This window comes from Trachypithecus francoisi, unplaced genomic scaffold, assembly GCF_009764315.1.
Source record: "Trachypithecus francoisi isolate TF-2019V2 unplaced genomic scaffold, Tfra_2.0 Lachesis_group0, whole genome shotgun sequence".
NCBI lineage: Eukaryota > Metazoa > Chordata > Mammalia > Primates > Cercopithecidae > Trachypithecus > Trachypithecus francoisi.
Window position 1 is genome coordinate 116,886,559 of NW_022681453.1, and position 15,250 is coordinate 116,901,808.

Consider the following 15,250-nt stretch of genomic DNA (forward strand, 5'->3'; position numbering starts at 1 on the left):
TCGAGGCTGCAGTGAGCCGTGATTGCGCCACTACAGCCTAGGTGACAGAGTGAGACACTATCTCAAAAAGAAAAAAAAAAAAACTCAAAAAACAACAGATTCTGGTGAAGCTGCAGAGAAAAGGGAATGCTTATACACTGTTGGTGAGAATGTAAACTAGCTCAGCCACTGGAAAGCAATTTGGAGATTTCTTAAAGAACTTTAAACAGAGTTACCGTTTGACCTAGCAATCTCCCGTTACTGGGTATGTTCCCAAAGGAAAACAGATCATTCTGTCAAAAAGACACATGCACTTGTATGTTCATCACTGCACTATTCACAATAGCAGAGACATGGAATCAACCTAGGAGTCCATCAATAGTGGATTGGGCAAAGAAAACATGAAACCATGTGTTTTGTGGCAATATAGATAGAACTGGAGGTCATAATCCTAAACGAATTAACGCAGGAACCAAAAACTGACTACTACATGTTCTTGCAAGTAGGAGCTAAACATTGAGCGCACATAAACATAATCATAGGAGCAGCAGACACTGCTTGCGGCAGGGGCAGCATGGGTTGAAAAACTACCTATTCAGTACCATGTTCACTACCTGGTTGCAATATACCCATGTAACAAACACACACACATAGCCCCTCTAAGATAAAATTTGAATTTAAAAAATATTACAAATAACACTTTTACTGTTTCTCTAGAAAATGCAGTGCTTGGCACACTTTAAATTCATTCCTCTTCCATTCCTGCCTTTGGGTGCTATTATTGTCAGAGTTTAAAATTCTGTGTGCGTGTATTTGTTTTTTTAAACAGTTACTCCTTAAGTAGATTTACCCACATTTTACCCTTTTTGTTTTTCGTTCGTTCCTACATCTTTGTTCCTCTATCTGAGATCATGCTTTTTCCCCTTCAAGAACTTTAGTTTTTCCTTTAGTGAGTGCCTACTAGTGATGGATCCATTCAGTTTTTGTTTGTCTGAAAATGTTTTTCTTTCACTTTCACTTTGTGAGCTGCTTTTGCAGGATGGAGAATTCTAAGTCAGCTGTTTCCTTCTCTTTTAGGCCCTTTGAAGATGACATTTCACTGTTATGTGGCTTCTGTCATTTCATTCAGCCTTATTATTGTGTCCGTGAAGTTTACTCTGCTTTTTTGCTCCACTTGATTCTCTTTTATAGTTTCCAGTTAGCCATATTTCAAGTCTATATGTTGACTTATTTTCTTACAATTCTCTTCTTTCTTAACCTGCCCGAACGTGGTTTCTTTTCACTCTGCTTTATTTATCCTTGTGTGTTAGTCTGTTTTGTGTTGTTACAAAGGAGTACCTGAAGGTTGGGTGTTGTGGCTCAAGCCTATAATCCTAGCACTTTGGAGCTGGAGGATCATTTGAGGCCAGTAGTTCGGAATCAGCCTTGGGAACATAGCAAAATACCCCATGTCTACAACAAATAAATAAAAATTAGCCAGGTGTGGAAGCACATGCCTGTAGTCCCAGCTGTTTGGGAGACTGAGGCAGGAGGATCACTTGAGCCCAGGAGTTCATGGCTGCAGTGAGCTATGTTCGTGCCACTGTACTGCAGCCTGGGTGACAGAGCAAGAACTTTTCTTAAATAAATAAATGAAGGAAGGAATAAAGGGATACCTGAGGCTGGGTAATTTATACACGATTTATTTGGCGCACGGTTCTGCAGGCTGACCAATAAGTATTGCACTAGCATCTGCTTCTGGTGAGGGCCTCAGGAAGCTTTCAGTCTTGGCAGAAGGCAAAGGAAAAGCAGGTGTGCCACATGGCAAGAGAGGGAGCACCAGAGTCAGGGGAGGTGCCACACTCTGAAGTCACTCATTAACCACACAGGAATGCACAAAGCCATTCATGAGGAATCTGTCCCTATGACCCAAACACCTCCTACTAGGGATCACGTTTCAGCATGAGATTTGAGATTTGGAGGTTTCAAATATACTGTATCACCTTGTTACCAAATCAAATTATTATTATTATTATTATTGACAGGATCTCACTTTGTCACAGAGGCTGGAGCGCACTGGCACAATCACAGCTCACTGCAACCTCGACCTCCCTGGCTCAGGTGATCCTCCCACCTCAGCCTCCCAGGTAGCTGGGACTACGGTGCACACCACCAACACCCAGTTATTTTTGTATTTTTTGGTAGAGATGAGGTTTATCACCACATTGCCCAGGCTGGTCTTGAACTCCTGGGTTCAATCAGTCCACCTGCTTCAGCCTCCCTAAGTGCTGGAAATACAGGCATGAACCACTGTGTGCAGCCCAAATTATTATTTCTAAATTTTTAAGTTGTCATTCTCACTCAGTTTTTCTAATACCCTTCTTTCAGTTTTGTGCTTGCAGGTTTCTTTATCTTTCTCAGAATTTCCTCTTTGCTTTTCTTGGTATTCTTCACTTCAGAGATTTCATACTTTATTCTCATGGGTCCCTTGTGTGCTGATGATTTTGTAGGCATCTAATAAAAGACTGTCTTCAGGCTTCTCTGTAAATTGCCAGAAGCTTACATTTGTAGTTGTGAATGAATTTTAAGGCTTACTATGTCGTCCCAGAGGGGCCTTGTTATTCTGTGGAAAAGAATGTCTTCCATTCGCTGAACTACTTCTTGCTTGTTTTCTGTCTATAGCATCCAAAAATGCCTCTGAATGTGCGCTCTCACTAGCTTACATTTTATGTATCAAGCTTCCAGCAGACTCTTTCATCTTGATGTCTCATTATAATTTCTGAATTTATTATGAAAAACCCAATCGTTCTCTCCAGTAACTTTGTCAATCTTATCCTAGCCACACACTTGATGTTCCCTGTCAGTGGTATCCCCAATCTCTTGGTCACCAAGGTTAATGTGTGTTTTTTTTTTTTTTGAGACGGAGTCTCGCTCTGCCGCCCAGGCTGGAGTGCAGTGGCCAGATCTCAGCTCACTGCAAGCTCCACCTCCCGGGTTCACGCCATTCTCCTGCCTCAGCCTCCCGAGTAGCTGGTACTACAGGCGCCCGCCACCTCGCCCGGCTAATTTTTTGTATTTTTTTTTAGTAGAGACGGGGTTTCACCGTATTAGCCAGGATGGTCTCGACCTCCTGACCTCGTGATCCGCCTGTCTCGGCCTCCCAAAGTGCTGGGATTACAGGCTTGAGCCACCGCGCCCGGCCAGGTTAATGTGTTTTTTAAATTCCTGCATCTCTATTGCCTCTATACCTCAAAGTTATCATATCCTTTTTAAGACATCCTTCAATATTTTTGTGATTTCAACTCCCTCCCATTCTTATTACCATCCCTCTTATCTCAAAATTTATCCATGTAATCTGGGTAGTTAGATTATATGGTTTGGAATGACATTTGAAAAATATTAAGAACTTAAAACATATTTCTGTTAGGAAAATATCTTTAAATCGTTATAGGTACAACTAGGTGTTAGAAATATAATGTACTATGCAAAGCATTTCCCATTATAACTCTGATACAAATGTTCTCAACAGGCAATGAACACCAGGGAAAGTGGCAAAGCTTCATCCAGTTTAGGTCTTCAGGATTTTGATTTGCTGCGGGTAATAGGAAGAGGAAGTTACGCCAAAGTACTATTGGTTCGATTAAAAAAAACAGATCGTATTTATGCAATGAAAGTTGTGAAAAAAGAGCTTGTTAATGATGATGAGGTAAGCACTGCATATTTTATTGTTTCTAAACTGCTTAAGAATACTATTCTTTTTTTTTTTTTTTTTGAGGTGGAGTTTCGCTCTTGTCACCCAGGCTGGAGTGCTAGTGGTGCAATCTTGGCTCACTGCAACCTCTGCCTCCCAGGTTCAAGTGATTCTCCTGCCTCAGCCTCCCAAGTAGCTGGGATTACAGGCGTGCACTACCATGCCCAGCTGATTTTTGTGTTTTTAGTAGAGATGGGGTTTCAACATGTTAGCCAGGCTGGCCTCGAACTCCTGATGTCAAGTGATCCGCCTGCCTCAGCCTCCCAAAGTGCTGGGATTGTAGGCATGAGCCACTGCGCCCAGCCAAGAATACTATTTTAAAGAAAACCTCTATGTTTGTGCTTTATTATCTCATTCTGCTTTTCTAAATATGGGCTAAGTAAATGAAATATATTATTTCAGTTTACTTTTCTTATAGACTGTATAAGATATTTAAAGTAATTTGATTATTATTAGATTTTTTTAGAAAAACAAAAATCAAACCACATTATTATCAGGAGAAATACCTGAGCTTTGTAAAACGTTTCTAGACAGTTTTATAATACTGAAAGATTTACTAGTGTTATTTTTCTCTTTGTAAATTTTCGTTTCATGATTATCAAAGGTTTTGATATTTAGGCTAGTTAACCATTGCATTTGCAACCATTGAATTGCTCAGAGCAAATTTATCATTAATTGTGATATCAGTTTGACATAGCTTTCTTACATGTTTCAAAACAGGATATTGATTGGGTACAGACAGAGAAGCATGTGTTTGAGCAGGCATCCAATCATCCTTTCCTTGTTGGGCTGCATTCTTGCTTTCAGACAGAAAGCAGGTAAGATTGAAAGATAATAGAATGATTGCTTCATATTTTTGGTCATATTACACAGTTAGAACCTTTCTGCTCTAATTCATGAAGTAGACATCATGGAGGACACAACAGTTTAGGCTTGTAACTTCCTGCTAATAATACTTACATCAGTGATATCAGTTTGATATTAGATCAGCATTAGGAAATGACCTACTTTAGGCAGAAAAAGAAATAGCCGTGTCATAATTATGGCAATAGAAATCCAACCTTTTAAATATCCCGAATATTCTAGTTTTATGACTTAAAATTTTCTAGAGTTTAACAAGGAAGAAAAATACCTTGACAGTCAAAAATTACTTATTTAGCAAATGCTGAAATTAGGATATTAATGAGTGACTCTGGGTTGCACGTGGTACTACTTTAGAACAGAAGTAGTCGGTTACAAAATTATTATCATGCTGGTTTACTTTCTTGTATCTTCCGTATCTTCCGTACCCTAGATACTGTTTGTTTCCGCCAAAATTTTGGCATCTTTTTAAAGGCTAAATAGTAGAGAATGCTGTCTGTTGTGATGGTTTCTGAAAATGCAAAGTTACACTACCTTATTTTGAATCTTGATTTCATGGGTTCTCTCCTGTGTTTTAGATTGTTCTTTGTTATAGAGTATGTAAATGGAGGAGACCTAATGTTTCATATGCAGCGACAAAGAAAACTTCCTGAAGAACATGCCAGGTGAGTTTTTGTTTACTGTTTGTGTTGTTTTCTTTTCGGGGCCTTGTGGCTTTTTATGTGCAGAGGTTGGAAACAGTAGATAAATAATTTATTTTTCTACAATTAATTCTTCATAAGTCATGCAGAGGCTGAGCTAAAAGTTACTTTACATTATATATGTAAGTGTAAAATATATATGTGTAAAACAATTATAGCGTATATGATTTTACATTTATACACATACGTGTACGTACACATGCACACAGTGCTTCCTAAGCAATTGAAAAGTGTTAACAGTATTAAAAGGGAAACCTTTAGTCTACTAAAACCAATCTTTTTCAAATATTTTGTCTGTTTAGCATCAGCCGTTTAAATAATTGAGACTAATAAACACTTATTAGTCTTTTCAGGTTTGTAGTGGTCTCTCAGAGAGTTTTTCACGATAGAAGTGCTATTCATACATACTTGAGAGTAATTAAATGATCCCTCTGGCTGGGCACAGTGGCTCACACCTCGGAGACTGAGGTGGGCAGATCACCTGAGGTCAAGAGTTTTGAGACCAGCCTGACCAACATGGTGAAACCCCATCTGTACTGAAAATACAAAAATTAGCTGGTTGTGGTGGCAGGTGCCTGTAATCCCAGCTACTCAGGAGGCTGAGGCAGGAGAATTGCCTGAACCCGAAAGGCGGAGGTTGCAGTGAGCCGAGATCGCACCACTGCACTCCAGCCTGATGACAGAGCAAGACTCCATCTCAAAAAAAAAGAAAAAGTATTGAATATTAATTTTGTGCCCTTAATTTGATATTAATATACAAGATTGTAAATTGTTTATGTGTTGGAGGAGATAGGTGGGGGGATCATGGCCTTGAGTAAAAGGTTTAATCCATCAGTACCATGTTTTGTTTCTTGTTCATAATCAGCAGTAATTCTCACCCTTTCCTACTTCACAAGAGTAATGCCAAAATGAAGCACGTGAGTTTGTGTATGTATGTAATTATCGTGCAGGGAACAAATATTAGAAATTTCATTTAAATTAAAAACTTTTGGAAAATTTGCTACTTCATTATTGCATGTCAAAAAGTGATAATCTTTAATTTCATAAGAAGATATAAATTGTACTTATCTAATCTTGAGGCCAAGCTGGGTTTTTTATTTGGGTTTTCTTGTTGTTCTGGTGTTCATTTATTTTCATTGTGTATTTATGCCTTATCAAATGGTCATCCTTCTAGCAGAGCCACAGATGATATTTTGAATTGCAAACATAGCCAATATTTGTTCCTTGTTTATTCAGTTGAATGTGGGAAAGCTAGTCTGGTTTTTACTATATTAATGTGCCAGTTCTGGTTTTATACCATCTTTGCTTTTGTAAGAACGAAAGCCCAGGATAAGGGCTTAAGTTCCCAAATCACAGAATTAAGTAGCTCGAAGGTGTATGTTATGTCCCTCCACACATGATCATGATAATATGCCAGCAAAGCAGCCATACATCAGCTCAGGCGTTCCATTTTCATTAGTTAGGCCAGAAGTTCTGGGTTGTCACCAGTGAGTTGGTAGCATTTTTTTTAAGTTCTTCATTTAATATTGAATTTTATAGTTTGTAGAGTATTTTCATTTAATTCGTTTTCTAAAACCTTCATGAGGATTTTATGGTTTTGGGTAGTCAACTCGTAGTATTCTTTCTATTCTTGACCCCATCAGTGGTTCTTAGCCTTCTCGGGGGATCATGGGTCCCTTAGAGAAGTGATGAAGCTTTGAGGACTCTGTAGACAGTGCATGTACATTCGTGCATACACCTTTGCCCCCAGTTGTAGAAGTATGGACTGCCTGAAGTTCACCCAAGGACCCAGATTAAGAACCCCTGTTTGAGGCTTATCAAATTAATAGCTTTATGAAAAATGTGAGTTTAAGTTAGACAGGAACTTTTACAATTGTGTCTTGGGCTCAGATGTCTTAAAGTGGTTCTTCAGTTCTTTTTTAAAATTTGTTCCTAATATCACTGGGAGAAAAAAATATGTTTTGATATGAATTTTTGTGTTTCCGGTTGCAAATGTAGAACTTAAATATGGTTGAATCAAATGACTTATTTTTTATTTTATTTTAGATTTTACTCTGCAGAAATCAGTCTAGCATTAAATTATCTTCATGAGCGAGGGATAATTTATAGAGATTTGAAACTGGACAATGTATTACTGGACTCTGAAGGCCACATTAAACTCACTGACTACGGCATGTGTAAGGTGAGGAAAATTTTCTAGTTATTTCAAAAGGTCTTCAGCAGCTATTTTAAAAAGTCTTTAGTCTTTGTAAAATAACTTCATGTTTAAAGGTGGAGAAATGATTACTAATGTTGCTAATTTACTTAAGAAAGTTTGTGGAATTCTAGCACAAAGACAACATTTGCAAAATTTGTATCTTCTGTGTTATGTGTACTAAAATAAGAGTTAATTTCTTTTTATTATACCTAACTTTTTATTTTGAAAGTTGAAATATAATTAAAGAAAATTTGGAAATAAAAATTGTCTGCAATTCCACTGCTTAACACAATCATTTGTATATGACCTTCCAATTTTTGTTTAGTAGTGAATCTTATATAGTGCATTCAGGATTTTCCTCAGAAGTAAAACATTTTTTATATTTAAATTTTAAGCATCTGACATAAAGCATAATAGGATAAAACAAGAATTTTAGTTACTCTCAGAATATGTCTTCTTTATTTCTTGATGTTTTATTCTTTTTATAACAGTGTTCCATTTTAAAGGTCTGATATTTTCCCACAAAATGTGTAAGGAACTACTGCTTGTTAAGGTAACTGATACCAAATTATCCTCACATAAACAACAACCAGTATGTAAATGTGTGAATTGCATTCCCTGTTCACCTGTGGGAAGTGCCTCCAGAGTCTGGAGATTATCTAAATGCTAATAACATGGCATATGACAACCTAGTTGTATCGAAGATTTAACTTTATTATTTGTTCACCATGTATTAAAGAATAAAATATTCACTTAAACTATGTTTGATTTTATGTACAGAATTCAGCCGCACTTTTCCCATGATACTTATTAATTAATTAATTTTTTTTTTTTTTTTTTTTTGGAGACAGTCTTGCTCTGTCGTCTAGGCTGGAGTGCAGTGGCACAATCTTGGCTCACTGCAACCTCCGCCTCCTGGGTTCAAGCCATTCTCCTGCCTCAGCCTTCCAAGTAGCTGGGATTAAGGTGCGCCCTATCATCCCTGGCTAATTTTTAATTTTTAAGACAGAGTTTTGCTCTTGCTGCCCAGACTGGAGTGCAATGGCACGATCTCGGCTCTCTGCAACTTCGACCTTCCAGGTTCAAGCAATTCTCCTACCTCAGCCTCTCGAGTAGCTGGGATTACAGGCATCTGCCACCACACCTGGCTAATTTTTTTGTATTTTTAGTAGAGATGGGGTTTCACCGTGTTGGCCAGGCTGGTCTCGAACTCCTGACCTCAGGTGATCCACTCGCCTCAGCCTCCCAAAGTGCTGGGATTATGGATGTGAGCCACCATGCCCGGCCCTTACATATTTTTATTATACAAGTTTTCAATCATAAACAATTAGAAAGCTTAGCGAGTGGAACCCCTGTGTACTTATCACTTATATTTATGATACTCTTTTGATCTCATTTTTTTTCCCTGAGGGATTTTTTCTCATTAAAAAAAAAGTGACAGTGATAGAGGAGTCTTATCCCCAAGAATAAATGAAACTGAAGAAAAAACAATGAGAGTATTAATCTTCATACGAAGTGCACAAATTAAAACAATGAGCTTTTTTTCTTTTTTTTGCCTATGAGATACTGGTTTTAAAGTTAGAACAGTCTGTATGTACAAGAGTTTAAAGAAATGGGCATATGTCACTGGTGTGTGTATAAATTGTTACAGCCGGGCGCCGTGGCTCACACCTGTAATCTCAGCACTTTGGGAGGCCGAGATGGGCGGATCACGAGGTCAGGAGATCGAGACCATCCTGGCTAACACGGTGAAACTCCATCTCTACTAAAATACAAAAAAAATTAGCCGGGCGTAGTGGCGGGCGCCTGTAGTCCCAGCTACTCAGGAGGCTGAGGCAGGAGAATGGCATGAACCCAGGAGGCAGAGCTTGCAGTGAGCCGAGATCGCGCCACAGCACTCCAGTCTGGGCGACAGAGCAAGACTCCGTCTCAAAAAAAAAAAAAAATTGTTACAAACCTTTTGAAAAGCAGTTTGATGGGGAATTATCAGGAATCCTAAAGATGGCTGTGTTCTTTGATCCAGTAATTCTGCCTCTTGGATATTCCGAGTAAATATTTTGGTTTATGAAGAGAGATTTCTGACTAAAACTTTTATTGTAGTTTATGATAGATATTATAAAGTCACTTAAGAAGATCTTTATTTTTATTTTATTTTTACTTTTTTTTTTTTAAATAGAGACGAGGTCTTGCTGTGTTGCCCAGGCTGGTCTCAAACCCAGGAATTCATAATGTTAGCATTTAGATAATCTCCAGGCTCTGGAGGCACTTTCCTCAGGTGAATGGGGAATGCAGTTCCTACATTCACTTATTTGTCTTATTACTATGTGAGGATGATTTTGTTCCAGTTAACTTAACAAGGAAAGCAAGCCATAGCTCCCGGCTGAAGATATTTATAAAAAATGCGTAACACATGATGGCTCAGACCGGTAATCCCAGCACTTTGGGAGGCCGAGGCAGGCAGATTGCTGTAGCTCAGAAGTTCGACACTAGCCTGGGCAACATGGCAAAACTCCATCTCTACAAAAAATAGGAAAATTACACTGTAGTCCCAGCTACTTGGGAGGCTGAGATGGAGGGATCACTTGAGCCTGGGGCTGTAGTGAGCTGTGTTCACACCACTGCACTCCAGCGTGGGTGACGGTGAGATCCTGTTTAAAACAAAAAGACATAACAATGCTTATAATGCCTATAAAATGCTTATAACATTAGGTGAAGTCTTAACATACAGAGTTGTCTTATTCTTTTATGTGTCATTCTGTTATGTAGCATCACACGTTGATTCTGTTTACATTTCAGTATTTTTCAAGTTGTTATTTTAAAATGTTATGTTAAATGTGGTTACCAATTGCCTTACAGTACACTAATGCATTTTAATAACATTTTAAAATGTTATTTTTAAATAACAACTTTAATGGAATTACTGCATTGTTTAAACAATGAAAATGGGCAGGATGTGGTGGCTCATGCCTATAATCCCAGCACTTCGGGAGGCCCGGGCAGGCAGATCACTTGAGATCAGAAGTTTGAGACCAGCCTGGCCAACATGGTAAAATCTTATCCCTACTAAAAACACCAAAAAATTAGCTGGGTGTGGTGGCACACCTATTGGGACCACAGGAGACTAAAGCAGGAGAATTGCTTGAACCTGGGAGGCGGAGGTTGCAGTGAGTGGAGATTGCGCCACTGCACTCCAGTCTGGGTGGCAATGTGAGACTCTGTCTCAAAAAAAAGGAAGAAAAAAAGAAAATATAATCACAAAAATGAATTAAGACTTTTCTCTTGGCCGGGCGTGGTGGCTCACACCTGTAATTCCAGCACTTTGGGAGGCCAAGGCAGGTGGATCATGAGGTCAGGAGATCGAGACCATCCTGGCCAACACAGTGAAACCCTGTCTCTACTAAAAATACAAAAAAATTAGCCGGGCATGGTGGTGGGTGCCTGTAGTCCCAGCTACTCGGGAGGCTGAAGCAGCAGAATGGCAAGAACCCGGGTGGCAGTGGTTGCAGCGAGCGGAGATTGCGCCACTGCGCTCCAGCCTGGGCGACAGAGTGAGACTCCATCTCCAAAAAAAAAAAGACTTTTCTCTTTTTGTCTTTCTTAGTCTTTTGTTACCCTTACTGGAAAATAATATTGGCTTCTTATACATTTTCATTTCTTACAGGGATCCTCAATCAAGTTAGTCCAGGTCTTTGATAAATTTGAGATCTTTATTGAGTAGGTCTTTAAATCAAATGTCCTCCTACCTCCCTTTCTGCCTTTCCCCCTTCTCCAAGAGCTGCCTAGGGCGGGTGCAGTGGCTCACGCCTGTAATTCCAGCACTTTGGGAGGCCAAGGCAGGCAGATTACTTGAGGTCAGGAATTTGACACCAGCCTGGCCAACATGGTGAAAACTCATCTCTGCTAAAACCACAAAAACTAGCCAGGTGTGGTGGCGTGTGCCTGTAATCCCAGCTACTTGTGAGGGTGAGGCAGGAGCATTTCTTGAACCCAGGGTGGGGCGGAGGTTGCAGTGAGCTAAGATCACACCACTGCACTGCACTCCAGCCTGGGTGACAGAGTGAGACTCCATCTCTCTCTCTCTCTCTATATATATATATAAAATTTAAAAAAGTAAGTTTATGAGACATTCACCCTCCAAAAGTTTGAATGCTCTTTTATGACTTAGAGTCAACATTTAACTTACCTGAAGCTTGACTTCATGCAAGTGTTGGATGAATTTCTTTATAAAGATTGCAGAGGATAGTGATGAAAACTTGAATTAATATCTTTAGAGTTATGTTTGAAATGTTTTATGAACATTGATTTTTTGAGCGGAAACCTTTAGTGGTTTTATGAACTGATGTGCCTTTAAGTGTTTTTTTATCAACAGAGGAATTCTAATAACATCTATGTTATGCTGTAGAAAACTCAGCAAGTGGACCTGCATTCCGACATTCACTCAACAAGTGAATGATTAAGCATAACTGTTACAAGTTAACAGAATACATCTCTTAACCTCTGACTAGTGCACTGAAAGTACATGTCATTTATCCTGAGAATGTATTTCCATTGCCAATAATAGAAAACAATAAAAACCATATTCACATCACTAAAAATAGCATATATATCCCTTTTATAAATCATTTTTAAAATTCTTGGAGTCACAACATATTACTAAATATTTATTCTAGATGTTTATAGCAGTGTTATATATAATAGGGTGAAATTTGAAGAAAAATATGTTCACCATGCCCAGAATATCTCTGGAGGGCCACATAATAGTGGTTGCCTCTAGGGAGCTGGAACTGGGTGAGTCAGGGACAAGAATGGAAGGAAGGGCCAGGCGCACTGCTCACGCCTGTAATCCCAGCACTTTGGGAGGCTGAGGTGGGCGGATCACCTGAGGTCATGTTGGTCAGGCTGGTCTCAAACTCCTGACCTCAGATGATCCACCCACCTCAGCCTCCCAAAGTGCTGGGATTACAGGCGTGAGCCACTATGCCCGGCCTGTATTTTAATAGCTACAGGATGGAAAAAATTAAGGCAAAACACACTAACGGGCATAGTAAAGGAACTACCCAATAATTAATGGGGCAATCACCAAGAAGTTGTAACAAATATAAACTTGCATACACTCAACAACACAGTCTCAAAATACAAAGAGTAAAAAAGGACAAAATTAGTTTGAGAATTTCACAATCTCCAATCATGATAGGAAAAGTTAATATGAGAATAATCTATATTAGAAAATGATACATCACACATACTAAAAATCAGTAGGCAGAGAAAGATTTGGAAAGAAGCTAGAGCTTTTATATATATATATATATATATATGTAGAATATGTATGTCTATCTGTATGTGTGGAGTGAGGGAGAAGGAAGAGAGACATTAGAGAGAGCGAGACTCCCTGCATGTAAAGATTATATATCCTTTTAAGTACACATGGGTTACTGGCCATATATTAGGTCATAAAGGAAATCTCAATGTATTCCAGTGAACTAATATTCAAACCATTCTCTGGCCACAAGGCAAATAAAAAAAAAAAAAATCAACAGGCCAGGTGTGGTGGCTCACGCCTGTAATCCCAGCACTTTGGGAGGCGGAGGTGGGTGGATCATCTGAGGTCAGGAGTTTGAGACCAGCCTGACCAACATGGAGAAACCCCATTTTCTACTAAAAATATAAAATTAGCTGGGCCTGGTGACACACGCCTGTAATCCCAGCTACTTGGGAGGCTGAGGCAGGAGAATTGCTTGAAAACCCGGGAGGTGGAGGTTGCAGTGAGCTGAGATTGTGCCATTGCACTCCAGCCTGGGCAACAAAAGTGAAACTCTGTCTTAAAAAAAAAAAGTGTTTTTAGGAAAATTAAACAGAAGGAAAATATTGTAGTCTTATCAATGGTTGTATTAGGAGGTGAGATTTAAAATGCTTCTTCATGAAATATGCCTTATTCTACTAATATTAAAATTTTGGTATTAAATTTTAACTTGTATGTAAATTATTTTAAATGCAAGTCTTACCTTAATTGAATCAACTCTAACAACGTCTAATGAGGACAGGTTTTCTTCAAGCTATTTAGTTGTGATCTGTGATTTTAATAATAAAGGCAGTTGCCAGGCATGATGGCTCACGCCTGTAATCCCAGCACTTTGGGAGGCCCAGACGGGTGGATCACTTGAGGCCAGGAGATAGAGACCAGCCTGGCCAACATGGTGAAACCCTGTCTGTACTAAAAATACAAAAATTAGTTGGGTGTGTTGGTGCCTGCCTGTAATTCCAACTACTCAGGAGGCTGAGACACAAGAATTGCTTGACCCAGTAGGTGGAGGTTGCAGTGAGCTGAGATCGTGCCACTGCATGCCAGCCTGGGTGACAAAGCAAGACCCTGTGAATAATAATAATAATAATAATAATAATAATAAAGGCAATTGTTCTAGTGATGTTAAGTGAGTTTAATGTATCACTACAGATGCTGAACTTATATGATAGGTGAAATAGAAAGGGGGAATTTAAAACAGAATTTTTTATCTCATTCTTTCTTTCTGTTCTTTTTAATAAAAGGAAGGATTACGGCCAGGAGATACAACCAGCACTTTCTGTGGTACTCCTAATTACATTGCTCCTGAAATTTTAAGAGGAGAAGATTATGGTAATAAATAAATTGGTGGTATTATTTTAGCTATTGCTAGATGGGTGGTTAAATGTGGTGCCAATTGCATTACAGTACACTAATGCATTTTGATATCATCTTATTAATATAAGCATTCTTGATCCTTTTAAAAACTACACGGAGAGCCCCAGACTTTGAAATCAGAGACAGTGGGACCTTGACAGTATTTGGGGTTACCAAGCTGAATAATGTTTTATTAGTGACAAAACTAAGCAGTAGCAGGCACTATTCTAAGCAGTTTACATATATTAACTAAGTTAATCCTCTTAACGCTGTGAGGTAAGTACTGTTAATGCTCCTTTTATAGATGAGGAAACTGACATACAGAAAGTTTAAATAACTCGTCTAAGATCAAGGATTCAGAACAGCACCCATGTGACTCCAGAGTCATGAACCCCTGGAAGATTTTTCAGACTTCCTGTGATATTTCCCCCAGGAATCTGAAAGATGGTGGAAAGATTAACTGTATCTCAGGCACCCGAAGATACACACGAGAAAACATTTGACTTTTTGGGTTTTGGCCCTCTGCCTTCAGCAGATACAAAAGGAGAATGTGGTACTTGTGAAAGCTGCTCAGAGTCTGCGTCCACTGTCCTTCACTGGTCTTTATCAGCTAGCAAAAGATCGAATTTAAGACCAAGGAGATGACTCTGAAATACAATTTAATTATATCCTCAGCACACAATATTAGATACTGGGCATGAGTCTGAAAGTAGACATACATGGAAAAAGAAAGGTTTTTTTCCTCATAATTTTGTTTTTAAAATTATCTTTTAGGTGCCTACCCTTGTAAGTGAAGCATTTCTATAATCTTCAATGCCTACCATGATAGTTGGAATGCATTTAGTTTCCTTTTTCATTGTTTCTTTTTCCTTTATGTGATAAAATCTCTAGTTACTAACTTTCAAGAATGCAAACTGTATAATTTATTGCTTTAAAATTTCTTTCTGAAGGTTTCAGTGTTGACTGGTGGGCTCTTGGAGTGCTGATGTTTGAGATGATGGCAGGAAGGTCTCCATTTGATATTGTTGGGAGCTCCGATAACCCTGACCAGAACACAGAGGATTATCTCTTCCAAGGTAATTTGGAGTATTTTACAGAGGTTATCTGAGAAAAACCTATTCTAGAGT

General features: G+C 38.8%; 1 protein-coding gene across 1 annotated transcript in view; it reads left to right on the forward strand.

Annotated features, from left to right (window-relative positions):
• The window catches only part of PRKCI (protein kinase C iota), an 86,997-nt gene that overhangs the window by 59,050 nt on the left and 12,697 nt on the right, over window positions 1–15,250 (forward strand). The window contains exons 9-14 of the mRNA XM_033211691.1: window positions 3,488–3,664; window positions 4,430–4,527; window positions 5,149–5,235; window positions 7,318–7,453; window positions 14,012–14,099; window positions 15,074–15,199. Coding sequence (XP_033067582.1) covers window positions 3,488–3,664; window positions 4,430–4,527; window positions 5,149–5,235; window positions 7,318–7,453; window positions 14,012–14,099; window positions 15,074–15,199 — 712 coding nt within the window. The remainder of the gene's footprint in view (window positions 1–3,487; window positions 3,665–4,429; window positions 4,528–5,148; window positions 5,236–7,317; window positions 7,454–14,011; window positions 14,100–15,073; window positions 15,200–15,250) is intronic.